At 45.3% G+C, this 26,820-nt stretch overlaps 1 protein-coding gene across 1 annotated transcript; it reads left to right on the top strand.

Moving 5' to 3' along the window:
* The first annotated feature begins 15,186 nt into the window (after window positions 1–15,186).
* On the top strand, window positions 15,187–22,153 carry LOC137309868 (noelin-3-like). Its single transcript, XM_067977884.1, has 4 exons — window positions 15,187–15,333; window positions 15,412–15,631; window positions 17,576–17,682; window positions 20,947–22,153. The coding sequence occupies exons 1-4, from the start codon at window positions 15,187–15,189 to the stop codon at window positions 21,640–21,642; spliced, it is 1,170 nt and encodes a 389-aa protein (XP_067833985.1). The 3' UTR covers window positions 21,643–22,153.
* The last annotated feature ends 4,667 nt before the right edge of the window (window positions 22,154–26,820 follow it).

Below are 26,820 nucleotides of genomic sequence, written 5' to 3'. Positions count from 1 at the left end.
AGCAAACTTGAATATGTGGCTCTCTATCTCATCATCTAAGTTGTTAATAAATAAAGTGAATAGTTGAGGCCCCAGCACAGATCCTTGTGGGACACCACGAGTCATTTCCTTCCAATTAAAGTATATACCCATTATCCCTATTCTTTGTCTTCAACCGCCTAACCAATCTCCTAACCAGGTCAATGGTTTGCCTTCAATTCTGTGAGCTTTAGTTTTAGCTAACAGTCTCTTATGTGGAATTTCTACCGAATACCTTCTGGAGGTTCATATAAACTACATCCATAGACATTCCCTGTCCACTACTTTAGTTACTTCCTCAAAAAATTCAATTAGGTCCGTTAGACATGACCTATCCTTTACAAATCCATGTTGGATCTTTCTAATCAGCTCAAATTTCTCTAAGTGCTCAGTGACACTGTCTTTAATTATAGATTTCAATAACTCCCCCACAACAAATGTTAGACTAACAGGTCTATAATTTCCGGTTTGTCTCTCTCACCTTTCTCAAATAATGGAGTTACATTTGCAATTTTGCAATCTAAAGGAACAATTGCTGAATTGAGAGAGCTTTGGAAGATTATGGTTAAAGTATCTGCAATTTCCTCACCTATTTCCTTTAAAACCCTGGGGTGGAAACCATCAGTCCTGGGAATTTGTCACTCTTTAGTGCCATTATTTTTTCTAATACTGTTTTCTTGCTTATGTTAGCTTTAGTGAGATCTAGTCCTTGATTAATTATTAGCTTCCCTGGAATGTCAGGTACAAGAGAACTTTCTGGAACAGTGTATTTCTGGCCCAACCAGGAAGCAGTGCCGGATCTAGTTCTGGGGAATGAAGTGGGGCAGGTGGAACATGTTTCAGTGGGGGAGTATTTGGGGAACAGTGATCACAATATCATTAGGTTTAGAATAGTTACGGAAAAGGACAAGGAACAATCAAATGTGAAAATACTTAACTGGAGGAGGGTAAATTTCAGTGAGTTAAAAAGGGATCTTGCCCAGGTGGATTGGGATCAAAGATTGGCAGGCATAACAGTAATTGAATGATGGGAGGCCTTCAAGAAGGAGTTGGTTCAGGTACAGAGCAGACACATTCCGACAAGGTGGAAAGGAGGGGCATCCAAAGCTCGAACTCCCTGGATGACTAAAGTTATAGATTAAAATGAAACAGAAAAATATTTATAACCAATGTAAGGTTCATAATACATTAGAGAACCAGGCTGACTACAGAGGATATCTAAAAAATTAAATAAAAGCAGAGAGAGTATGAGAGTAGATTAACAGCTAACATAAAAGGGAACCCAAAAGGCTTTTATAACCATATAAATAGTAAAAAGGTAGTCAAAGGGTGAGACTAATTAGGGACAAAAAAGATGTTTTTATTCATTCGTGGGATGTGGGCGTCGCTGGCGAGGCCGGCATTTATTGCCCATCCCGAATTGCCCTCGAGAAGGTGGTGGTGAGCCGCCTTCTTGAACCGCTGCAGTCCGTGTGGTGAAGGTTCTCCCACAGTGCTGTTAGGAAGGGAGTTCCAGGATTTTGACCCAGTGACAATGAAGGAACGGCGATATATTTCCAAGTCGGGATGGTATGTGACTTTGGAGGGGAACGTGCAGGTGGTGTTGTTCCCATGTGCCTGCTGCTCTTGTCCTTCTAGGTGGTAGAGGTCGCGGGTTTGGGAGGTGCTGTCGAAGAAGCCTTGGCGAGTTGCTGCAGTGCATCCTGTGGATGGTACACACTGCAGCCACAGTGCGCCGGTGGTGAAGGGAGTGAATGTTTAGGGTGGTGGATGGGGTGCCAATCAAGCGGGCTGTTTTGTCCTGGATGGTGTCGAGCTTCTTGAGTGTTGTTGGAGCTGCACTCATCCAGGCAAGTGGAGAGTATTCCATCACACTCCTGACTTGTAGATGGTGGAAAGGCTTTGGGGAGTCAGGAGGTGAGTCACTCGCCTCAGAACACCCAGCCTCTGACCTGCTCTTGTAGCCACAGGATTTATGTGTCTGGTCCAGTTAAGTTTCTGGTCAATGGTGACCCCCAGGATGTTGATGGTGGGGTATTCGACGATGGTAATGCCGTTGAATGTCAAGGGGAGGTGGTTAGACTCTTTCTTGTTGGAGATGGTCATTGCCTGGCACTTGTCTGGCGTGAATGTTACTTGCCACTTATGAACCCAAGCCTGGATGTTGTCCAGGTCTTGCTGCATGCAGGCACAGACTGCTTCATTATCTGAGGGGTTGCGAATGGAACTGAACACTGTGCAATCATCAGCGAGCATCCCCATTTCTGACCTTATGATGGAGGGAAGGTCAATGATGAAGCAGCTGAAGATGGTTGGACCTAGGACACTGCCCTGAGGAACTCCTGCAGCAATGTCCTGGGGCTGAGATGATTGGCCTCCAACAACCACTACCATCTTCCTTTGTGCGAGGTATGACTCCAGCCACTGGAGAGTTTTCCCCCTGATTCCCATTGACTTCAGTTTTACTCGGGCTCCTTGGTGCCACACTCGGTCAAATGCTGCCTTGATGTCAAGGGCAGTCACTCTCACCTCTTCTACCTTCTTGTGGAAGCAGAAGGCATGGCTGAGGTATTGAATGAATACTTCCCATCCATCTTCACTAGAGAAGAGGATGCTGCCATTGTTGTGGTAAAGGAGGAGGTAGTAGTGATATTGGATAGGATAAAAATAGATAAAGAGGATATACTTAAAAGATTGGCAGCACTCAAAGTAGAAAAGTCACCTGGTCCAAATGAGATGCATCCTAGGTTAGTGAGGGAAGTAAGGGTGGAAATTGCAGAGGCTCTGGCCACAATCTTCCAATCCTCCTTCATGTAATCATAGAAAGGTTACAGCATGGAAGGAGGCTATTCGGCCCATCAAGTCCATGCTGGCTTTATGCAAGAGCAATCCAGCTATCCCACTCTCCCGCCCTATCCCCGTAGCCCTGCACATTTCTTTGTTTCATTTACTTATCCAGTTCCCTTTTGAAGGCTATGATTGAATCTGCCTCCACCACCCCCTCGGGCAGTGCATTCCAGATCCTAACCACTCGCTGTAAAAAAAAGTTTTTCCTCATGTCACCTTTGGTTCTTTTGCCAATCACCTTAAATCTGTGTCCTCTGGTCCTTGACCCTTCCACCAATGGGAACAGTTTCTCTTTACTCTGAGAGCATCAAGCATTCTTCATGATTTTGAACCCCTCGATCAAATCTCCTCACAACCGTCTCTGTTCCAAGGAGAACAACCCCAGCTTCTCCAGTCTATCCTAGTAACTAAAGCCCCTCATCCCTGGAATCATTCTAGTAAATCTCTTCTGCACCCTCTCTAACGCCTTCACATCTTTCCTAAAGTGCAGTGCCCAGAATTGGTCACAATACTCCAATTGTGGCCGAACCAGTGTTTTATAAAGGTTCATCATGACTCACATACTTTTGTACTCTATGCCTCTATTTGTAAAGCCCAGGATCCCATATGCTTTTTTAACTGCTTTCTTAACCTGCCCTGCCACCTTCAACGATACCCCCAGATCTCTCTGTTCCTGTACCCCTTTTAGAGTTGTGCCCTCTAGTTTATATTGTCTCTCCTCGTTCTTCCTCCCGAAATCCTTGAATAGGGGATGGTGCTAGACAGCAGGAGGATTGCAAATGTTGCACTCCGGTTCAAAAAAGGGGAGAGGAATAAACTCGGCAATTACAGGTCAGTCAGCCTAAACATCGATGGTGGGGAAACTTTCAGAGACAATAATCGAAGACAAAATTTATTGTCACTTGGAAAAGTCTGGGCTAATAAATGAAAGTCAGCACGGATTTGTTAAAGGAAAATCATGTTTGATTAACTTGATTTAGTTCTTTGATGAAGTAACGGAAAGGGTTGATAAGGGTAGTGTGGTTGATATCGTGTATATCCTATGGGATTAAAGGGAAAGTGGCAGCATGGATACAAAGTTGGCACAGTGGTGGTGAAGGGTTGTTTTTCAGACTGGAGGGAAGTTTACAGTGATGTTCCCCAGGGGTCAGTATTAGGACCACTGCTCTTTTTTGATATATATTAATGACCTGGACTTGAGTATACAGGGTATAATTTCCAAGTTTGCAGATGACACAAAAGTCAAAAATGTAGTAAACAATGTGGAGGATAGTAACAGACTTCAGGAGGACAGAGACAGACTGGTGAAATGGGCAGACACACGACAAACCTATTGGAGTTCTTTGAGGATGTAACTAGTGGAATAGATAAGGGGGAACTAGTGGATGTGGTGTATTTGGATTTTCAGAAGGCTTTTGATAAGGTCCCACACAGGAGGTTGGAATTGGGGGTAATATATTGGCCTGGATTTTGGTTAACAGACAGAAAACAGAGAGAAGGAATAAATGAGTCTTTTTCAGGTTGGCAGACTGTGACTAGTGGGGTACTGCAGGGATCAGTGCTCAGGCCCCAGCTATTCACAATATATATCAATGGTGACCAGTGGGGTACCACGGGGATCAGTGCTCGGGCCCCAGCTATTCACAATCTCTATCAATGGTGACCAGTGGGGTACCACAGGGATCAGTGCTCGGGCCCCAGCTATTCACAATCTCTATCAATGGTGACCAGTGGGGTACCACAGGGATCAGTGCTCGGGCCCCAGCTATTCACAATCTCTATCAATGGTGACCAGTGGGGTACCACAGGGATCAGTGCTCGGGCCCCAGCTATTCACAATCTCTATCAATGGTGACCAGTGGGGTACCACAGGGATCAGTGCTCGGGCCCCAGCTATTCACAATCTCTATCAATGGTGACCAGTGGGGTACCACAGGGATCAGTGCTCGGGCCCCAGCTATTCACAATCTCTATCAATGGTGACCAGTGGGGTACCACAGGGATCAGTGCTCAGGCCCCAGCTATTCACAATATATATCAATGGTGACCAGTGGGGTACCCAGGGATCAGTGCTCGGGCCCCAGCTATTCACAATATATATCAATGGTGACCAGTGGGGTACCACAGGGATCAGTGCTCAGGCCCCAGCTATTCACAATATATATCAATGGTGACCAGTGGGGTACCACAGGGATCAGTGCTCGGGCCCCAGCTATTCACAATATATATCAATGGTGACCAGTGGGGTACCACAGGGATCAGTGCTCGGGCCCCAGCTATTCACAATATATATCAATGGTGACCAGTGGGGTACCACGGGGATCAGTGCTCGGGCCCCAGCTATTCACAATCTCTATCAATGGTGACCAGTGGGGTACCACAGGGATCAGTGCTTGGGCCCCAGCTATTCACAATATATATCAATGGTTTGGATGAGGGGACCAAATGTAATATTTCCAAGTTTGCTGATGACACAAAACTAGGTGGGAATGTGAGTTGTGAGGAGGATGCAAAGAGGCTTCAAGGAGATATAGACAGGCTAAGTGAGTGGGCAAGAACATGGCAGATGGAATATAATGTAGAAAAATGTGAAGTTATCCATTTTGGTAGGAAAAACAGAAATGCAGAATATTTTTTAAATGGTGAGAGATTGGGAAATGTTGATGTTCAAAGGGACCTGGGTGAACTTGTACATGAATCACTGAAAGCTAACATGGAGGTGCAGCAAGCAATTAGGAAAGCAAATGGTATGTTGGCCTTTATTACAAGAGGATTTGAGTACAGGAGTAAAGATGTCTTACTGCAATTATATAGGGCCTTGGTGAGACTGCACCTGGAGTATTGTGTACAATTTTGGTCTCCTTACCTAAGAAAGGATATACTTGCCATAGAGGGAGTGCAACAAAGTTTCACCAGCCTGATTCCTGGGATGACGGGATTGTCGTATGAGGAGAGATTGTGTAGACTAGGCCTGTATTCTCTAGAGTTTAGAAGAATGAGAGGTGATCTCATTGAAACATACAAAATTCTTACAGGGCTCGACGGGTAGATGCAGGGAGGATGTTTCCCCTGGCTGGGGAGTCTAGAACCAGAGGTCACAGTCTCAGAATAAGGGGCAGGCCATTTAAGACTGAGATTAGGAGAAATTTCTTCACTCACAGGGTGGTGAATCTTTGGAATTCTCTACCCCAGAGGGCTGTGGAGGCTCAGTCATTGAGTACGTTCAAAACAGAGATCGATAGATTTCTAGATATTAAAGGCATCAAGGGATATGGGGATGGTGCAGGAAAATGGAGTTGAGGTAGAAGATCAGCCATGATCTTGTTGAATGGCGGAGCAGGCTCAAGGGGCCTGATGGCCTACTCCTGCTCCTATTTCTTATGTTCTTATCTTCTTATGTAGATTAAATTTAACGCAGAGAAGTGATACATTTGGTAGGAAGAATGAGGAGAGGCAATATAAACTAAATGGTACAATTTTAAAGGGGGTGCAGGATTCGAGAGACCTGGGGGTGTCTGTACACAAATCTTTGAAGGTGGAAGGACAAGTTGAGAAGGCTATTAAAAAAGCATATGGGATTCTGGGCTTTATAAATAGAGGCTTTATTAATAAAGGCTAAACCTTTATAAAACACTGGTTAGGCCTCAGCTGGAGTATTGTGTTCTATTCTGGGCACCACATTTTAGGAAGGATGTCAAGGCCTTAGAGAGGATGCAGAGGAGATTTACTAGAGTGGTACCAGGGATGAGAGACTTCGGTTATTTGGAGAGACTGGAGAATCTGGGGTTGCTCTCCTTGAAACAGAGAAGGTTAAGGGGAGAGTTGATAGAGGTGTTCAAAATCGTGAACAGTTTTGATGGAGTAAATAAGGAGAAACTGTTTCCAGTGGCAGAAGGGTCGGTAACCAGAGGACACAGATTTAAGGTGATCGGCAAAAGTGCCAGAAGCGATATGAGGAAACATTTTTTTACACAGCGAGTTGTAATGATCTGGAATGCGCTGCCTGAAAGGGTGGTAGAAGCAGATTCAATAATAACTTTCAAAGGGGAATTAGATAAATACTTGAAGGGAAAAAATTTACAGGACTATGGGGAAAGATTAGGGGGGTGGGACTAATTGGATAGCCCTTTCAAAGAGCCGGCACAAGCACGATGGGCCGAATGGCCTCCTCCTGTGTTGTATCTGCTATAATACTATGTTATTATCCTCTTCCGCAAGACTGATGTAGAAACATAGAAAATAGGAGCAGGAGTAGGCCATTCGGCCCTTCGAGCCTGCTCCAGCATTCACTATGATCATGGCTGATCCTCTATCTCAATACCATATTCCCGCTTTCTCCCCATACCCCTTGATGCCTTTTGTGTCTAGAAATCTATCTATCTCCTTCTTAAATATATTCAGTGACTTGGCCTCCACAGCCTTCTGTGGTAGAGAATTCCACAGGTTCACCACCCTCTGAGTGAAGAAATTTCTCCTCATCTCAGTCCTAAATGTCCTATTCCGTATCCTGAGACTGTGACCCCTCGTTCTAGACCCCACAGCCAGGGGAAACATCCTCCCTGCATCCAGTCTGTCTAACCCTGTCAGAATGTTATATGTTTCAATGAGATCCCCTCTCATTCTTCTAAATTCGAGTGAATACAGGCCGAGTCGACCCAATCTCTCCTCATACGGCAGTCCTGCCATCCCAGGAATCAGTCTGGTGAACCTTCGCTGCACTCCCTGTATGGCAAGGACATCCTTTTTTATGTAAGGAGAACAAAACTGCACACAATACTCCAGGTGTGGTCTCACCAAGGCCCTGTATAACTGCAGTAAGACATCCTTGCTCCTGTACTCACATCCTCTTGCAATGAAGGCCAACATACCATTTGCCTTCCTGACTGCTTGCTGCACCTGCATGTTTGCTTTCAGTGACTGGTGTACAAGAACACTCAGGTCCTTTTGCACATCAACATTTCCCAATCTATCACCATTTAAATAATACTCTGCCTTTCTGTTTTTCCTTCCAAAGTGGATAACTTCACATATATCCACATTATACTGCATCTGCCATGTATTTGCCCACTCAATCAACTTATCTAAATTGCCTTGAAGCCTCTTTGCATCCTCCTCACAACTCACTATCCCTCCTAGTTTTGTGTCGTCAGCAAACTTGGAAATATTACATTTGGTTCCCTCATCCAAATCACTGATATATATTGTGAATAGCTGGGGCCTAAGCACTGATCCCTGCGGTACCCCACTAGTCACTGCCTGCCACCCGGAAAAAGACCCATTTATTCCTACTCTCTGTTTCCTGTCTGTTAACCAATTTTCAATCCATGCCAATATATTACCCCCAATCCCATGTGCTTTAATTTTGCACACTAACCTCTTATGAGGGACTTTATCAGAGGCCTTCTGAAAATCCAAATAAACCACATCCTCTGGCTCTCCCTTATCTATTCTATCAGTTACATCCTCAAAAAACTCCAGTAAGTTTGTCAAACACGATTTCCCTTTCATAAATCCATGTTGTCTTTGTCTAATCCCATTGATATTCTCTAAGTGTCCTGTTATCACATCCTTTATAATAGACTCCAGCATTTTCCCTACTACTGATGTTAGGCTAATCGGTCTGTAGTTCCCTGTTTTCTCTCTCCCTCCTTTTTTAAATAGTGGGATTACATTTGCCACCCTCCAATCTGCAGGAACTGTTCCATAATCTATAGAATTTTGGAAGATGACAACTAATGCATCCACTATTTCCATGGCTACCTCTTTCAGTACTCTGGGATGCAGATTATCAGGCCCTGGGGATTTATCGGCTTTCAGTCCCATTAATTTCTCCAGCACTATTTTTTTACTAATACCAATTTCCTTTAATTCCTCCTTCTCACTTGTCCCTTGGTTCCCTAGTATTTCTGTGAAGTTATTCATGTCCTCTTCAGTGAAGACAGAACCAAAGTATTTGTTTAATTGCTCTGCCATTTCCTTGTTCCCCATTATAAATTCTCCCCTTTCTGACTGTAAGGGACCTACATTTGTCTTCACTAATCTTTTTCTTTTTACATGTAGAAGCTTTTACAGTCCACTTTTATGTTCCTTGCAAATTTACTCTCATACTCTATTTTTCTGTTCTTAATCAATCTTTTGGTCCTTTTTTGCTGAATTCTAAACTGCTCCCAATCCTCAGGCTTGCTACTTTTTCTGACAACTTTATATGACTCCTCTTTGGATCTAATACTATCCTTAATTTCTTTTGTTAGCCATGGTTGGGCCGCTTTTCCTTTTGTGCTTTTGCGCCATAAAGGAATGTATAATTGTTGCAATTTATGCATTTGTTCCTTAAATGTTAGCCATTGGCTATCCACCGTCATGCCTTTTAATGAAGCTTCCCAATCTATCATAGCCAACTCAGTCTTCATACCTTCGTAGTTTCTTTTGTTTAGATTTAGGACCCTAGTTTTGGATTCGACTACATCACTTTCCATCTTAATGAAGAATTAAGAACATAAGAACATAAGAAATCGGAGCAGGAGTAGGCCAATCGGCCCCTCGAGCCTGCTCCGCCATTCAATAAGATCATGGCTGATCTGATCCTAACCTCAAATCTAAATTCATGTCCAATTTCCTGCCCGCTCCCCGTAACCCCTAATTCCCTTTACTTCTTGGAAACTGTCTATTTCTGTTTTAAATTTATCTAATGATGTAGCTTCCACAGCTTCCTGGGGCAGCAAATTCCACAGACCTACTACCCTCTGAGTGAAGAAGTTTCTCCTCATCTCAGTTTTGAAAGAGCAGCCCCTTATTCTAAGATTATGCCCCCTCGTTCTAGTTTCACCCATCCTTGGGAACATCCTTACCGCATCCACCCGATCAAGCCCCTTCACAATCTTATATGTTTCAATAAGATCGCCTCTCATTCTTCTGAGCTCCAATGAGTAGAGTCCCAATCTACTCAACCTCTCCTCATATGTCCACCCCCTCATCCCCGGGATTAACCGAGTGAACCTTCTTTGTACTGCCTCGAGAGCAAGTATGTCTTTTCTTAAGTATGGACACCAAAACTGTATGCAGTATTCCAGGTGCAGTCTCACCAATACCTTATATAACTGCAGCAATACCTCCCTGTTTTTATATTCTATCCCCCGAGCAATAAAAACCAACATTCCGTTGGCCTTCTTGATCACCTGCTGCACCTGCATACTAACTTTTTGATTTTCTTGCACTAGGACCCCCAGATCCCTTTGTACTGCAGTACTTTCCAGTTTCTCACCATTAAGATAATCATTTGCTTTCTGATTTTTCCTGCCAAAGTGCATAACCTCACATTTTCCAATATTGTATTGCATCTGCCAAATCTCCGCCCACTCACCCAGCCTGTCTATATCCCCTTGTAGGTTTTTTATGTCCTCCTCACTCTCCACTTTCCCTCCCATCTTTGTATCATCTGCAAACTTTGATATGTTACACTCGGTCCCCTCCTCCAAATCGTTAATATAGATTGTAAAGAGTTGGGGACCCAGCACCGACCCCTGCGGAACACCACTGGCGACTGGTTGCCAGTCCGAGAATGAACCATTTATCCCAACTCTCTGCTTCCTGTTAGATAACCAATCCTCCACCCATGCCAGAATATTACCCTCAATCCAGTGATTCTTTATCTTGAGCAATAATCTTTTCTATCATGTTATGGTCACTCTTCCCTAAAGGACCCCGCACAACAAGATCATTAATTAACCCCATCTCATTGCACAATACCCAATCTAGGATAGCCTGTTCCCTGGTTGGCTCCTCAACGTACTGGTCTAAAAAACCATCTCGTACACACTCCAGGAATTCATCCTCCACAGTATTATTGCTAATTTGGTTTGGCCAGTCTATATGTAGATTAAAGCCACCCATGATTACTGTAGTGCCCTTGTTACATGCATCTCTAATTTCCTGTTTGATCCCATCCCCTACGTTACCACTACTGTTTGGAGGCCTATAGACAACTCCCACCAATGTTTTCTGCCCCATGGTGCTTCTTAACTCCACCCAGACTGATTCTACATCTTGATTTTCTGAGCCAATATCCTCTCTCACTATTGCTCTGATTTCCTCCTTTACTAACAACACCACTCCACCTCCTTTTCCTTTTTGCCTGTCCTTCCTAAATATCGAATACCCTCGGATATTCAGCTCCCAGCCTTGTTCACCCTGCAGCCATGTCTCTGTAATCGCAATGATATCGTATCCCTTTACATCTATTTGTGCTGTTAATTTGTCTACCTTATTACGAATGCTTCGTGCATTCAGATACAGTGCCTTTAGATTTGTCTTTTTAACATTTTAAGATATCTTAACATTTTTTTGTACTATGGCCCTGTTTGTCTTATTACCATTTTTCCTTATCCGGACTTTATTTGTTAGTGCATTCTTTTGTTTGTACGCTCTGTCCCTTCCTGACACAATCTGGCTATCCTTACCCCAATCACTTTCCTGCACTGCTTCCTTGTCTTTTCTCTTTAGCATTCTAGATTTCTCTCCACCGGGACCCTCCCTCACCTCCCCCCTTATTTAGTTTAAAGCCCTATCTACCTTCCTAGTTATTTGATTCGCTAGAACTCTGGTCCCAGCATGGTTCAGGTGTAGTTTGTCCTAACGGAACAGCTCCCTCTTTCCCCAGTACTGGTGTCAGTGCCCCACAAATCCAAACCCACTTCTACCACACCAATCTTTGAGCCACGCATTCATCTCTCTGATCTTATTGACCCTGTGCCAATTTGCTCGTGGCTCAGGTAATAATCCAGAGATTACTACCTTAAGGACATCTCCTCCAGGCTGGAGAAGAACTTGGAGCGGGAAGGGGAGGATCCAGTTGTCGTAGGTACCAACGAAATAGGTAGGTCTAAGAAAAAGGTTCTGCTGAGAGAGCTTGAGCAGCTAGGGACTTTTTTTACTACCTCCTGGATCCCCGTACCTGCCTCACTCACAGTCACACCCTCCTGTCCTTGACCACGTGTCAATTCTAAAGTATTTAATCTAAGGGATGTGGCTGCCTCCTGGAGCAAAAGGTCCAGGTAGCTTTCTCCCTCCCTGATGTTTCGCAAGGTCCGCATCTCAGACTCCAGCTCTTCAACTCGGAACTGAAGTTCCTCGAGTCGCAGACACTTACTGCAGATGTGGTCGCCCTGGACAAAAATGTCCACAAGCTCCCACATATTGCAGCAATAACACATCTCCTGTTCTCCCATTATTTCATTTATATAATTAATTAGAGAGGGGGCAAAACTTGACCTCCTCTTGGGAAATAAGGAAGGGCAGGTGACAGAAGTGTTAGTGAGGGATCACTTTGGGACCAGTGATCATAATTCCATTAGTTTTAAGATAGCTATGGAGAAGGATAGGTCTGGCCCAAAAGTTAAAATTCTAAATTGGGGAAAGGCCAATTTTGATGGTATTAGACAGGAACTTTCAGAAGTTGATTGGGAGAGTCTGTTGGCAGGCAAAGGGACGTCTGGTAAGTGGGAGGCTTTCAAAAGTGTGTTAACCGGGGTTCAGGGTAAGCACATTCCTTATAAAGTGAAGGGCAAGGCTGGTAGAAGTAGGGAACCTTGGATGACTCGGGAGATTGAGGCCCTAGTCAAAAAGAAGAAGGAGGCATATGACATGCATAGGCAGCTGGGATCAAGTGGATCCCTTGAAGAGTATAGAGATTGCCGGAGTAGAGTGAAGAGAGAAATCAGGAGGGCAAAAAGGGGACATGAGATTGCTTTGGCAGATAAGGCAAAGGAGACTCCAAAGAGCTTCTACAAATACATAAAGGGCAAAAGAGTAACTAGGGAGAGAGTAGGGCTTCTTAAGGATCAACAAGGTCATCTATGTGCGGAACCACAAGAGATGGGTGAGATCCTAAATGAATATTTCACATCGGTATTTACGGTTGAGAAAGGCATGGATGTTAGGGAACTTGGGGAAATAAATAGTGATGTCTTGAGGAGTGTACATATTACAGAGAGGGAGGTGCTGGAAATCTTAACGCGCATCAAGGTAGATAAATCTCCGGGACCTGATGAAATGTATCCCAGGACGTTATGGGAGGTTAGGGAGGAAATTGCGGGTCCCCTAGCAGAGATATTTGAATCATCGACAGCTACAGGTGAGGTGCCTGAAGATTGGAGGGTAGCAAATGTTGTGCCTTTGTTTAAGAAGGGCGGCAGGGAAAAGCCTGGGAACTACAGACCGGTGAGCCTGACATCTGTAGTGGGTAAGTTGTTAGAGGGTATTCTGAGGGACAGGATCTACAGGCATTTGGAGAGGCAGGGACTGATTAGGAACAGTCAGCATGGTTTTGTGAGTGGAAAATCATGTCTCACAAATTTGATTGAGTTTTTTGAAGGGGTAACCAAGAAGATAGATGAGGGCTGTGCAGTAGACGTGGTCTACATGGACTTCAGCAAAGCCTTTGACAAGGTACCGCATGGTAGGTTGTTACATAAGGTTAAATCTCACGGGATCCAAGGTGAGGTAGCCAATTGGATACAAAATTGGCTTGACGACAGAACAGAGGGTGGTTGTAGAGGGTTGTTTTTCAAACTGGAGGCCTGTGTCCAGCAGTGTGCCTCAGGGATCGGTGCTGGGTCCGCTGTTATTTGTTATTTATATTAATGATTTGGATGAGAATTTAGGAGGCATGGTTAGTAAGTTTGCAGATGACACCAAGATTGGTGGCATTGTGGACAGTGAAGAAGGTTATCTAGGATTGCAACGGGATCTTGATAAATTGGGCCAGTGGGCCGATGAATGGCAGATGGAGTTTAATTTAGATAAATGTGAGGTGATGCATTTTGGTAGATCGAATCGGGCCAGGACCTACTCCGTTAATGGTAGGGCGTTGGGGAGAGTTATGGAACAAAGAGATCTAGGAGTACAGGCTCATAGCTCCTTGAAAGTGGAGTCACAGGTGGATAGGGTGGTGAAGAAGGCATTCGGCATGCTTGGTTTCATTGGTCAGAACATTGAATACAGGAGTTGGGCTGTCTTGTTGAAGTTGTACAAGACATTAGTAAGGCCACACTTGGAATACTGTGTACAGTTCTGGTCACCCTATTATAGAAAGGATATTATTAAACTAGAAAGAGTGCAGAAAAGATTTACTAGGATGTTACCGGGACTTGATGGTTTGACTTATAGGGAGAGGTTAGATAGACTGGGACTTTTTTCCCTGGAGAGTAGGAGGTTAAGGGGTGATCTTATAGAAGTCTATAAAATAATGAGGGGCATAGATAAGGTCGATAGTCAAAATCTTTTCCCAAAGGTAGGGGAGTCTATAACGAGGGGACATAGATTTAAGGTGAGAGGGGAGAGATACAAAAGGGTCCAGAGGGGCAATTTTTTCACTCAAAGGGTGGTGAGTGTCTGGAACGAGCTGCCAGAGGCAGTAGTAGAGGCGGGTACAATTTTGTCTTTTAAAAAGCATTTGGACAGTTACATGGGTAAGATGGGTATAGAGGGATATGGGCCAAGTGCAGGCAATTGGGACTAGCTTAGTGGTATAAACTGGGCGACATGGACATGTTGGGCCGAAGGGCCTGTTTCCATGTTGTAACTTCAATGATTCTATGAATTAATGTAGTGTTAATCAAATCATTTACCTCATTTAATTTATTAGATTAACTAAATTAAGTTTAGTTTTAAAAATTTAGTTATATGCTATATGTTAACTTAAAACGTAGCCCACAGTCACTACCAATCACATACCTGCCTCACCTGTGACATCACCCTGCAGTTTTCTCTTGTTGCAGGTCTCCTGTTTCTCAGGTCTGCCACCGCTCTGCAGAAAAAGTTAGAAAAAGCAAGGCAAAGCCGCACCTCCTTCCCCCACTTCACCGAACTCCCACACTTACCAAACTCACAAGTTGCTCTCTCCGTACCCACTGCCTGCTGACACAAAGTAATTATTCAACAAGTCTGCCATTTCCTTATCTTCATTTGTAATATTACCCACGTCTGTTTTTAAAGGGCCCACATTACCCCTGACTACCCTTTTTCATCCAATATAATTGTAAAAACTTTCTTTTTGTATTCCCTTTTTGGGAAGGAAGGAAATTGCATTATTTATATAACGCCTTTCACACAGTAAGCTCCTGTAAACAGCAATGGTGTTTAGTGATGTTAATTGAGGGATAAATATTGGCAAGGACACAGGGAGCACTCCCCAGCTCTTCTTCCAATAGTGCCGTGGGATCTTTTACGTCCACCTGTATAAACCCACGTCATTTTTGGTTTGTGTTATAATGAGTTCAATTTTTTCCCTGCATTTTGTTTATTTTTTGATTAAAGGTACAGAACATGTCTCAGTCCATTGAGGTTCTGAATTTGAGGACACAGAGGGACTTTCAGTATGTGTTGAAAATGGAAACACAAATGAAAGGATTGAAGGGAAAATTCCGACAAATTGAAGATGACCGGAAGACACTTCTAACAAAACATTTTCAGGTATGACTGTATATTTTTTGTATTGGTGAGTGGAAAAAAAAAGTTGAATCTGGGAACCTGACTTGCGGAATTTTTCAGGAGCTGAAAGTGAAAATGGAAGAGTTGTTACCACTGATCCCAGTTCTGGAGCAGTACAAAACCGACACCAAGCTGATCATACAGTTCAAAGATGAGGTGAAGAATTTGTCTGCGGTCCTGACTGGGATCCAGGAAGAGATCGGAGCTTATGACTATGAGGAGCTTCAGCAAAGAGTCCTGAATCTGGAGAGCAGGCTGCATGACTGCGTCAGGAAACTCTGTGAGTTTGCAATATTTGGAACAATGACATTTGTCTGATGAAATGTGCATTGCTTAGAAGTATAACTGGCCCAGTTCAATACAAGAAATTTATCTTGCATAGTAAATGTAGGCATTTTATAGTTATGGGATCGCAGAACAGGAGGAAGCCATTCAGCCCATCGTGCTAGCTCTTGAACTGGAGCAGTCCACTCTAATCCCATTGGCCCACCATTTCATAGGAACAGGAGTAGGCCATTCAGCCCCTCGTGCCTGCTCCACCATTTGATAAGATCATGTCTGATCTGTGATCTAACTCCATATACCTGCCTTTGGCCCATATCCCTTAATACCTTTGGTTGCCAAAAAGCTATCTATCTCAGATTTAAATTTAGCAATTGAGCTAGTATCAATTGCCGTTTGCGGAAGAGAGTTCCAAACTTCTACCACCCTTTGTGTGTAGAAATGTTTTCTAATCTCACTCCTGAAAGGTCTGGCTCTAATTTTTAGACTGTGCCCCCTACTCCTAAAATCCCCAACCAGCGGAAATAGTTTCTCTCTATCCACCCTATCTGATCCCCTTAATATCTTATAAACTTCGATCAGATCACCCCTTAACCTTCGAAACTCCAGAGAATACAACCCCAATTTGTGTAATCGCTCCTCGTAACTTAACCCTTGAAGTCCGGGTATCATTCTAGTAAACCTACGCTGCACTCCCTCCAAGGCCAATATGTCCTTCCGAAGGTGCGGTGCCCAGAACTGCTCACAGTACTCCAGGTGCGGTCTAACCAGGGTTTTGTATAGCTGCAGCATAACTTCTGCCCCCTTGTATTCCAGTCCTCTAGATATAAAGGCCAGCATTCCATTAGCCTTATTGATTATTTTCTGCACCTGTTCATAACACTTCAATGATCGATGTACCTGAACCCCTAAGTCCCTTTGGACATCCACTGTTTTTAACTTTTTACCATTTAGAAAGTACCCTGTTCTATCCTTTTTTGATCCAAAGTGGATGACCTCACATTTGCCTACAATGAATTCCATTTGCCACAGATTTGCCCATTCACCTAATCTATCAATATCCCTTTGTAATTTTATGTTTTCATCCACACTGCTTACAATGCCACCAATCTTTGTGTCATCGGCAAACTTAGATATGAGACTTTCTATGCCTTCATCTAAGTCGTTAATAAATATTGTGAATAATTGAGGCCCCAAGACAGATCCCTGCGGGACTCCACTAGCACATTTCCCCTTATCTTTTTACATTCTTCCTTCTCAAATCCTCAATCCCCTTTAAACGATGATAGTATTTAGTGAAGCTTCTCATCCTCCTCCTCATTTTCTTCTGTGGAGTGTGAATGAATGATAGTGACAGAACTGCAATCTGATTGGTCTCATTATTGTCCAAACATAGGAATTACTGGATGAAAAAAGCCCGAGGTCGATCTCATTCACCTTCGACCATCCTGGTAATTACATGATACACGATAATGGAGTTTATTGACCAATCATAGTGATCAATCTCCATCAATGAGTCTCCAACAGACCCAGACATGAGGTGAGGAAAACCCCCAGTGGGGGAGAGCTTTGGGAACCATAGGTCCAAAGTCCCCTGTTCCTCCCGAGCCTGTTACACTCACCACACATCATGTCTCAAATTACTCAGATACTGGATCACAAAATGTTATTTTCTGAAAGAAATCTATTTAATTTACATTTGAATGAAACAATACTAACTGTTTCCCCCCTCACCCCAGGGAGCCTGTTCCATAGATTGACCACTCGCTCACTGAAATATTAGTTTTGAATTTAACCCCCCCTTTGATAAATGGCCATTTGGGTGAGCTGGCAGAGTCTGAAACTTTCCCCCAGCAAGGCCTTTTAAAGAGGAGGGGAGAACATTCTATCATCACGATAATTAATGAAACTCCAGTGAATTGTTTGTCGATTGTTATTACAGCGTGTGGCAAGTTGATGAAGATAAGCCTCCCGATCACAGTCAAAACCTCAGGAACCAGGTTTGGAGCGTGGATGATGGATCCACTCGCGACAGAGAAAGATAACAAGGTTTGTGAAACTGTCCTGCACATTGACATCCCAGAAGGACTTAGTATGCAATGGTTGTGATCTTCCAAAATTCCCTAGATTCTAGAATGGTCCGAGCGGATTGGATTAGCAAATGTAACCCGGCTATTCAAGAAAGGAGGGAGAGAAAAAACAGGGAACTGCAGGCCAGTTAGCCTGACATCAGTCATTAGGAGAATGCTGGAATCCATTATTAAGGAAGTGGTAACAGGGCACTTAGAAAATCATAATATGATTAGGCAGAGTCAACATGGTTTTATGAAAGGGAAATTGTGTTTGACAAATTTTTTTTTGGGAACCAGTAGATGTAGTATATTTGGATTTTCAAAAGGCATTCGATAAGGTGCCACATGAAAGTTTGTTATGCAAGATAAGGGCTCAGAATATAGAAAGTTCAGAGGGGAAGTGAAAAAGGAAATAAGAGGGGCAAAGAGAGAGTCTGAGAATAGACTGGTGACCAACATAAAAGGGAATCCAGAAGTCTTCTAAAGACAGGTTAACAGTAAAAAGGTAGTAAGAGGAGGGGTGGGGCTGATTGGGGACCATAAAGGAGATCTACTCATGAAAGCAGTGGGGATGGCTGAGGTATTAAATGAATATTTTGCATCGGTCTTTACCAAGGAAGAAGATGCTACCAGAGTCTCAGTAAAGGAAGATATAGTTAAGATACTGGATGGGCTACAAATTGAGAAAGAGGTGGTACTGGAAAGGCTGGCTATACTTAAAGTAGATATGTCACCTGGTCCTGATGGGATGCACCCTAGGATGCTGAGTGAAGTAAGGGTGGAAATTGCGGAGGTACTGGCCATTATTTTCCAGACATCCTTAGATAGGGGGGTGGTACCAGAGGACTGGAGAATTGCAAATGTTACAGCCTTGTTCAAAAAAAGGGTGTAAAGATAAACCCAGCAACCATAGGCCAGTCAGTTTAACCTCAGTGGTGTGGAAACTTTTGGAAACGATAATCCGGGATAGAATTAACAGTCACTTGGACGAGTGTAGATTGATTCGAGGAAGCCAGCACGGATTTGTTAAAGGCAAATTGTGTTTAACCAATTTGGTAAAGTTTTTTGATGAGGTAACAGAGAGGGTAGATGAGGGCAATGCAGTTGATGTGGTATATATGGATTTTCAAAAAGTGTTTGATAAAGTGCCACATGGTAGGCTTGCTAATAAGATTGCAGCCCATGGAATAAAGGGGGCAATAGCAACATGGATACAGAATTGGCTAAATGACAGGAAACAGAGAGTAGTGGTGAACGGTTGTTTTTCGGACTGGAGGGAGGTGTACAGTGGTGTTCCCCAGGGGTCAGTGCTGGGACCACTGCTTTTCTTGATATATATTAATGACTTGGACTTGGGAGTAAAGGGCACAATTTCAAAATTTGCAGATGACACAAAACTTGGAAGGGTAATGAACAGTGAGGAGGATAACGATAGACTTCAAGAGGATTTAGACACGTGGCAGATGAAGTTTAATGCAGAAAAATGCGAGGTAATGCATTTCGGTAGGAAAAATGAGGAGAGGCAATATAAACTAGAGGGCACAACTCTAAAAGGGGTAGAGGAACAGAGGGATCTGGGGATATATGTGCACAAATCCTTGAAGGTGGCAGGGAAGGTTGAGAAAGCAGTTAAGAAGGCATACGGGATCCTGGGCTTTATAAATAGAGGCATAGAGTACAAAAGCAAGGAAGTCATGATGAACCTTTATAAAACACTGGTTCGACCACAACTGGAGTATTGTGTCCAGTTCTGGGCACCGCACTTTAGGAAAGATGTGAAGACCTTAGAGAGGGTGCAGAAGAGATTTACTAGAATGATTCCAGGGATGAGGGACTTAAAATTACCTGGATAGACTGGAGAAGCTGGGATTGTTCTCTTTGGATCAGAGAAGGTTGAGTGGAGATTTGATCGAGGTATTCAAAATCATGAAGGGTCTCGATAGAGTAGATAGAGAGAAACTGTTCCCATTGGCGGAAGGGTCAAGAACCAAAGGGCACAAATTTAAGATGATTGGCGAAAGAACCAAAGGTGACATGAGGAAAAACTTTTTTACACAGGGAATGGTTGGGATCTGGAATGCACTGCCCGAGGGGGTGGTGGAGGCAGATTCAATCACGGCCTTCAAAAGGGAACTGGATAAGTACTTGAAACGAGAAAATGTGCAAGGCTGCAGGGATATGGCGGGGGAGTGGGACTAGTTGGATTGCTCGTGCATAGAGCCAGCGCAGACTCGATGGGCCAAATGGCCTTCTTCCTTGCTGTAACCTTTGTGATTCTCTGATTCTCAAGCTGGCAGGCTGTAACTATTGGGGTGCCACAAGGATCAGTGCTTGGGCCTCAGCTATTTACAATCTATATGAATTACTTTCCCACCTAACTTTGTATCATCAGCAAACTTACATTACATTCATCTAGGTAATTCATATAGATTGTAAATAGCTGAGAAAGTAAGCTGTGAGTAGGACACAAAGAGTATGCAAAGGGATATAGACAGGTTAAGTGAGTGGACAAGAAGGTGGCAGATTGAGTATAATGTGGGGAAATGTGAGGTTATTCACTTTGGTAGGAAGAACAGAAAAACGGAATATTTTTAAATGGTGAGCAACTATTAAATGTTGGTGTCAGGAGGGATTTGGGTGTCCTCGTACAAGAAACAGGAAGTTAACATGCAGGTATAGCAATTAGGAAGGCAAATGGTATGTTCGCCTTTATTGCAAGGGGGTTGGAGTACAAGAGCAAGGAAGTCTTGCTGCAATTGTACAGGGCTTCTGTGCACAGTTTTGGTCGTCTTACCGAAGGAAGAATATACTTGCCTCGGAGGCAGTGCAACGAAGGTTCACTAGATTGATGCCTGAGATGGGTGGGTTGTCCTATGAGGAGAGATCGAGTAGAATGGGCCTATACTCTGTGGAGTTTAGAAGAATGAGAGGTGATCTCATTGAAACATATAAAATTCTGAGGGGGCTTAACAGGGTAGATGATGAGAGGTTGCTTCCCCTGGCTGGAGAGTCTAGAACGAGGGGGCATAGTCTCAGTCTTAAATGGCTGACCCTTTATCCTGAGACTATGCGGAGGGAGCGCCGGGCCGTCGGAGGGACGAAAGGTGCTGGAGAAATGTGAGCACTTCCTTTGTTAAGAGTGATGTGGAGATGCCGGTGATGGACTGGGGTTGAAGAGTGAGGAGACTCCCTGCATGTTTACCATTTGAAGCTTTCGCCAGTCTCTGTTTTGCTCCAACAGGTCTGGTACATGGACGGTTACACAAGCAGCAAAGTGGTTCGTGAGTACAAGTCCGTGGCGGACTTTGTGAGCGGGGAGGATTACAGGCTGTACCGCCTGCCCTACCCGTGGGCAGGGACCAATCACCTGGTGTACAACGGGTCCCTCTACTTCAACAAGTACCAGAGCAACACGCTGGTGAAATACAGCTTCGAGACTGGCTCAGTGTTGGCCCAGCGCAGCCTGGAGTACGCTGGATTCAACAACATCTACCCCTACACCTGGGGTGGCTTCTCCGACATCGACCTCATGGCCGATGAAGGAGGGCTCTGGGCTGTCTACGCCACCAATCAGAACGCTGGAAACATCGTTATCAGCCAGCTGGACAGGGAGACGCTGGAGGTGCTGAGGAGCTGGAACACGGGCTATCCCAAGAGGAGTGCCGGAGAGGCCTTCATGATCTGTGGCACCCTGTACGTCACCAACTCCCACCTGACTGGGGCCAAGGTCTACTATGCCTACTCCACCAAGACCTCGAGCTATGAGTACACAGACATCCCCTTCCACAATCAGTACTTTCATATCTCCATGCTGGACTATAACGCCAGAGACCGCATGCTGTACGCCTGGAACAATGGCCACCAAGTACTGTTCAATGTAACCTTGTTCCATGTCATTCAGACCCACGACCACCCAGAACCCCCGAGGGAGCAGTAGTTCCTGCCAACCCTTCAGCCCATCGATTCAGCAGCAACCGTCCCACGGAAGACCACTGACATTTCCTCACCTTTGTTTCCCTGACACGTGCGAGTCTCTGTACTCTGAGTCCGTATGTAAACACAGCGTGACCAGTTCCTGTCTCAACGTGGCCGGCCTGCTGGAGATGAAGTCAGTCCGTATTCTTCACAACCAGAGGCTGCTGGCAACAGCGCTGCATGAATCTGTAATCTTTGGTTCTTTTATTTTTCACAAATACAAGTGTTTCCTTTATATAAACCAACTTTTGTATAACTTTATAACCACAGTAAGATCATTCTAGTGGGAACAGGACCGCTGACTTAAATTGCTTTTAGTTGTAAGCTTATTCCTCCTTGTCCTTTCTCGTGTAGTGGGTTAGGACTGGACTCTATCAGTGTGTTCACAAGCAAGGTGCTATAGGTTTTAATCTTACAGTTTTTGATCAATGTAATTCCAGCCACTGCGATAAGCATAGTGTAATAGCATTGTTCTCAGAGCTAATTCACTTTTTTTTTATAAAATGTATCAACATTCACCAACATCTTTCTTAAATGTCCAGATTAAAAAGAAAAGCTGCAATATATTCAGTTACTGTGTTGGCATTCTGACAAACAGAATGATGGAATAATAGACACGAACAGAAGGTGGGAGATAAAGGTGAGACTGAATACAATGATACAGAGGGACAACAACAGGGTGGTGTGTCTGTGTATCCGGACTGGATGCATCCTGGGTTGCTGAGGGAAGTAAGGGTGGAGATTGCAGAGGTACTGGCCATAATCTTCCAAACATCCTTAGATACGGGGGTGGTGCCAAAGGACCGGAAATGTTACACCCTTGTTCAAAAAAGGGTGTAAGGATAAACCCGACAACTACAGGCCAGTCAGTTTAAACTCGGTGGTGGGGAAACTTTTAGAAACAATAATCCGGGACAGAATTAACAGTCACTTGGACAAGGGAGGATTGATTAGGGATTAGGGAAAGCCAGCACAGATTTGTTAAAGGCAAATCGTGTTTAACTAACCTGATAGAGTTTTTTGAGGACGTAAGAGAGGGTCGATGAGGGCAATGTGGTTGATGTGGTGTATATGGACTTTCAAAAGGCGTTTGATAAAGTGCCACACAATAGGCTTGTCACCAAGATTGATCCCCATGGAATACAAGGGGCAAAAGCAGCATGGATACAGAATTGGCTAAGGGACAGGAAACAGAGTAGTGGTAAACGGTTGTTTTTCGGACTGGAGGGAGGTGTACAGTGGTGTTCCCCAGGGGTCGGTGCTGGGACCACTGCTTTTCTTGATATATATTAATGACTTGGACTTGGGTGTACAGGACACAATTTCAAAATTTGCGGATGACACAAAACTTGGAAATATAGTGAACAGTGAGGAGGATAGTGATAGACTTCAAGAGGATTTAGACAGGCTGGTGGCATGGGCGGACATTTGGCAGATTAAATTTAACACAGAAAAATGCGAGGTGATACATTTCGCTAGGAAGAACGAGGAGAGGCAATATAAACTAGAGGGCACAATTCTAAAAGGGGTACAGGAACAGAGAGACCTGGGGGTATATGTGCACAAATCATTGAAGGTGGCAGGGCAGGTTGAGAAAACGGTTAAAAAAAGCATACGGGGTCCTGGGCTTTATAAATAGAGGCATAGAGTACAAAAGCAAGGAAGTCACGATGATCCTTCATAAAACACTGGTTCGGCCACAACTGGAGTATTGTGTCCAGTTCTGGGCACCGCACTTTAGGAGGGATGTGAAGGCCTTAGAGAGGCTGCAGAAGAGATTTACTAGAATGATTCCAGAGATGAGGGACTTTAGTTATGTGGATAGACTGGAGAAGCTGGGGTTGTTCTCTTTGGTTGAGAGGAGATTTGATCGAGGTGTTCAAAATCATGAAGGGTCCAGACAGAGTAGATAGAGAGAAACTGTTCTCATTGGTGGAAGGGTCAAGGACCAGAGGACACAGATTTAAGGTGATTGGCAAAAGAATCAAAGGTGACATGAGGAAAAACTTTTTTACACAGCGAGTGGTTAGGATCTGGAATGAACTGCCCGAGGGGGTGGTGGAGGCAGATTCAATCATGGCCTTCAAAAGGGAACTGGATAAGTACTTGAAAGGAAAAAATTTGCAGGGTTATGGGGAAAGGGCGAACGGAGTGGAACGAGCTGGATTGCTCTTGCATAGAGCTGGCACGGACTCGATGGGCCGAATGGCCTCCTTCTGTGCTTAAACCTTTCTATGATTCTGAGCAGAAGGCCGAGGACAGAGGGGTCAGAGTGGGAGTGGGATGGGGAATTAAAATGGCGAGCGACTGGGAGGTCAGGGTCACGCTCGCAGGCTGAGTGGAGGTGTTCAGCAAAGTGATCACGCAATCTGCGTTTGGTCTCCCCAATGTGGAGGAGTCTGCATTGTGAGCAGCGGATACAGTATATTAAATTGAAAGTACAAGAAGTAAACCATTGTTTCACCTGGAAGGAGTGTTTGGGGCCCTGGATGGTGGGAAGGGAGGAGCTGAAGGGACCAGGTGCTACATCTCCTGCACAGGAAGGAGAGCGGGTATTGGAAGAGTGGACCAGGGTGTCACGGAGGGAGTGGTCCCTTCGGAATGCTGAAAGCAGAGGGGAAGGGATGATGTGTTTGATGGTGGGATCACGCTAGAGCTGGCGGAAATAGCAGCCGATGATACGTTGAATGTGGAGGCTGGTGGGGTGGAAGGTGATGACATGGGGGACTCTATCCTGGTTCTGGGAGGGAGGGCAAGGGGTGAGGGTAGAAGTGCGGGAAATAGGATGGACAGGGTCGAGGGCAGTGGAGGGAAATCCTCGGTCGACGAAAAAGGAAGACATATATCGGAAGCACTGGTGTGGAAGGTGGCATCGCCAGAACAGATGCGATGGAGACAGAGAAACTAGGAGAAGGGAATCGAGTCCTTACAGGAAGCGGGGTGGGAGGAAGTGTAATCAAGGTAGCTGTGGGAGTCGGTGGGCTTACAGTAGATATTGGTTGACAACCTATCCCCAGAAATGGAGCTAGAGAAGTCGAGGAAGGGAAGAGTCGGAGATGGACCATGTGAAGGCGAGGGAAGGGTGGAAATTGGAAGCAAAGTTGATTAAATTTTCCATTTTGGGGCAAGAGCAGGAAACGACACCGATACAATCATCAATATACTGGAAAAAGGTGAGTGAGGGGACCTGAGTATCAGTGTGTAACCGTGCTGTGCCCTGTGTATCACTGTGTGTAACCGTGCTGTGCCCTGTGTATCACTGTGTGTAACCGTGCTGTGCCCTGTGTATCACTGTGTGTAACCGTGCTGTGCCCTGTGTATCACTGTGTGTAACCGTGCTGTGCCCTGTGTGTCACTGTGTGTAACCGTGCTGTGCCCTGTGTATCACTGTGTGTAACCGTGCTGTACCCTGTGTATCACTGTGTGTAACCGTGCTGTACCCTGTGTATCACTGTGTGTAACCGTGCTGTGCCCTGTGTGTCACTGTGTGTAACCGTGCTGTGCCCTGTGTATCACTGTGTGTAACCGTGCTGTGCCCTGTGTGTCACTGTGTGTAACCGTGCTGTGCCCTGTGTATCACTGTGTAACCGTGCTGTGCCCTGTGTGTCACTGTGTGTAACCGTGCTGTGCCCTATGTATCCCTGTGTGTAACCGTGCTGTGCCCTGTGTATCACTGTGTGTAACCGTGCTGTGCCCTGTGTATCACTGTGTGTAACCGTGCTGTGCCCTGTGTATCACTGTGTAACCGTGCTGTGCCCTGTGTATCACTGTGTGTAACCGTGCTGTGCCCTGTGTATCAGTGTGTAACCGTGCTGTGCCCTGTGTGTAACCGTGCTGTGCCCTATGTATCCCTGTGTGTAACCGTGCTGTGCCCTGTGTATCACTGTGTGTAACCGTGCTGTGCCCTGTGTATCACTGTGTGTAACCGTGCTGTGCCCTGTGTATGTCAGTGTGTAACCGTGCTGTGCCCTGTGTATGTCAGTGTGTAACCGTGCTGTGCCCTGTGTGTCACTGTGTGTAACCGTGCTGTGCCCTGTGTGTCACTGTGTGTAACCGTGCTGTGCCCTGTGTATGTCAGTGTGTAACCGTGCTGTGCCCTGTGTATGTCAGTGTGTAACCGTGCTGTGCCCTGTGTATGTCAGTGTGTAACCGTGCTGTGCCCTGTGTGTCACTGTGTGTAACCGTGCTGTGCCCTGTGTGTCACTGTGTGTAACCGTGCTGTGCCCTGTGTGTCACTGTGTGTAACCGTGCTGTGCCCTGTGTATGTCAGTGTGTAACCGTGCTGTGCCCTGTGTATGTCAGTGTGTAACCGTGCTGTGCCCTGTGTGTCACTGTGTGTAACCGTGCTGTGCCCTGTGTGTCACTGTGTGTAACCGTGCTGTGCCCTGTGTGTCACTGTGTGTAACCGTGCTGTGCCCTGTGTGTCAGTGTGTAACCGTGCTGTGCCCTGTGTGTCACTGTGTGTAACCGTGCTGTGCCCTGTGTGTCACTGTGTGTAACCGTGCTGTGCCCTGTGTGTAACCGTGCCGTGCCCCGTGTGTCCCTGTGTGTAACCGTGCCGTGCCCCGTGTGTCCCTGTGTGTAACCGTGCCGTGCCCCGTGTGTCACTGTGTGTAACCGTGCCGTGCCCTGTGTGTCACTGTGTGTAACCGTGCCGTGTAACCGTGCCCCGTGTGTAACCGTGCCGTGCCCCGTGTGTAACCGTGCCGTGCCCCGTGTGTAACCGTGCCGTGCCCTGTGTGTCACTGTGTGTAACCGTGCCCTGTGTGTCACTGTGTGTAACTGTGCCGTGCCCTGTGTGTCACTGTGTGTAACCGTGCCCTGTGTGTCACTGTGTGTAACCGTGCCGTGTCACTGTGTGTAACCGTGCCGTGCCCTGTGTGTAACCGTGCCGTGCCCTGTGTGTAACCGTGCTGTGCCCTGTGTGTCACTGTGTGTAACCGTGCCGTGCCCCGTGTGTAACCGTGCCGTGCCCTGTGTGTCACTGTGTGTAACCGTGCCGTGCCCTGTGTGTCACTGTGTGTAACCGTGCCCTGTGTGTCACTGTGTGTAACCGTGCCGTGTCACTGTGTGTAACCGTGCCGTGCGTGTAACCGTGCCGTGCCCTGTGTGTCACTGTGTGTAACCGTGCCGTGCCCTG

The sequence above is a fragment of the Heptranchias perlo genome, unplaced genomic scaffold (genome assembly GCF_035084215.1).
Source record: "Heptranchias perlo isolate sHepPer1 unplaced genomic scaffold, sHepPer1.hap1 HAP1_SCAFFOLD_186, whole genome shotgun sequence".
NCBI classification, from domain to species: domain Eukaryota; kingdom Metazoa; phylum Chordata; class Chondrichthyes; order Hexanchiformes; family Hexanchidae; genus Heptranchias; species Heptranchias perlo.
Note: the sequence above shows the minus strand (reverse complement) of the source record. Positions and strands in the feature narration are given on the sequence as shown.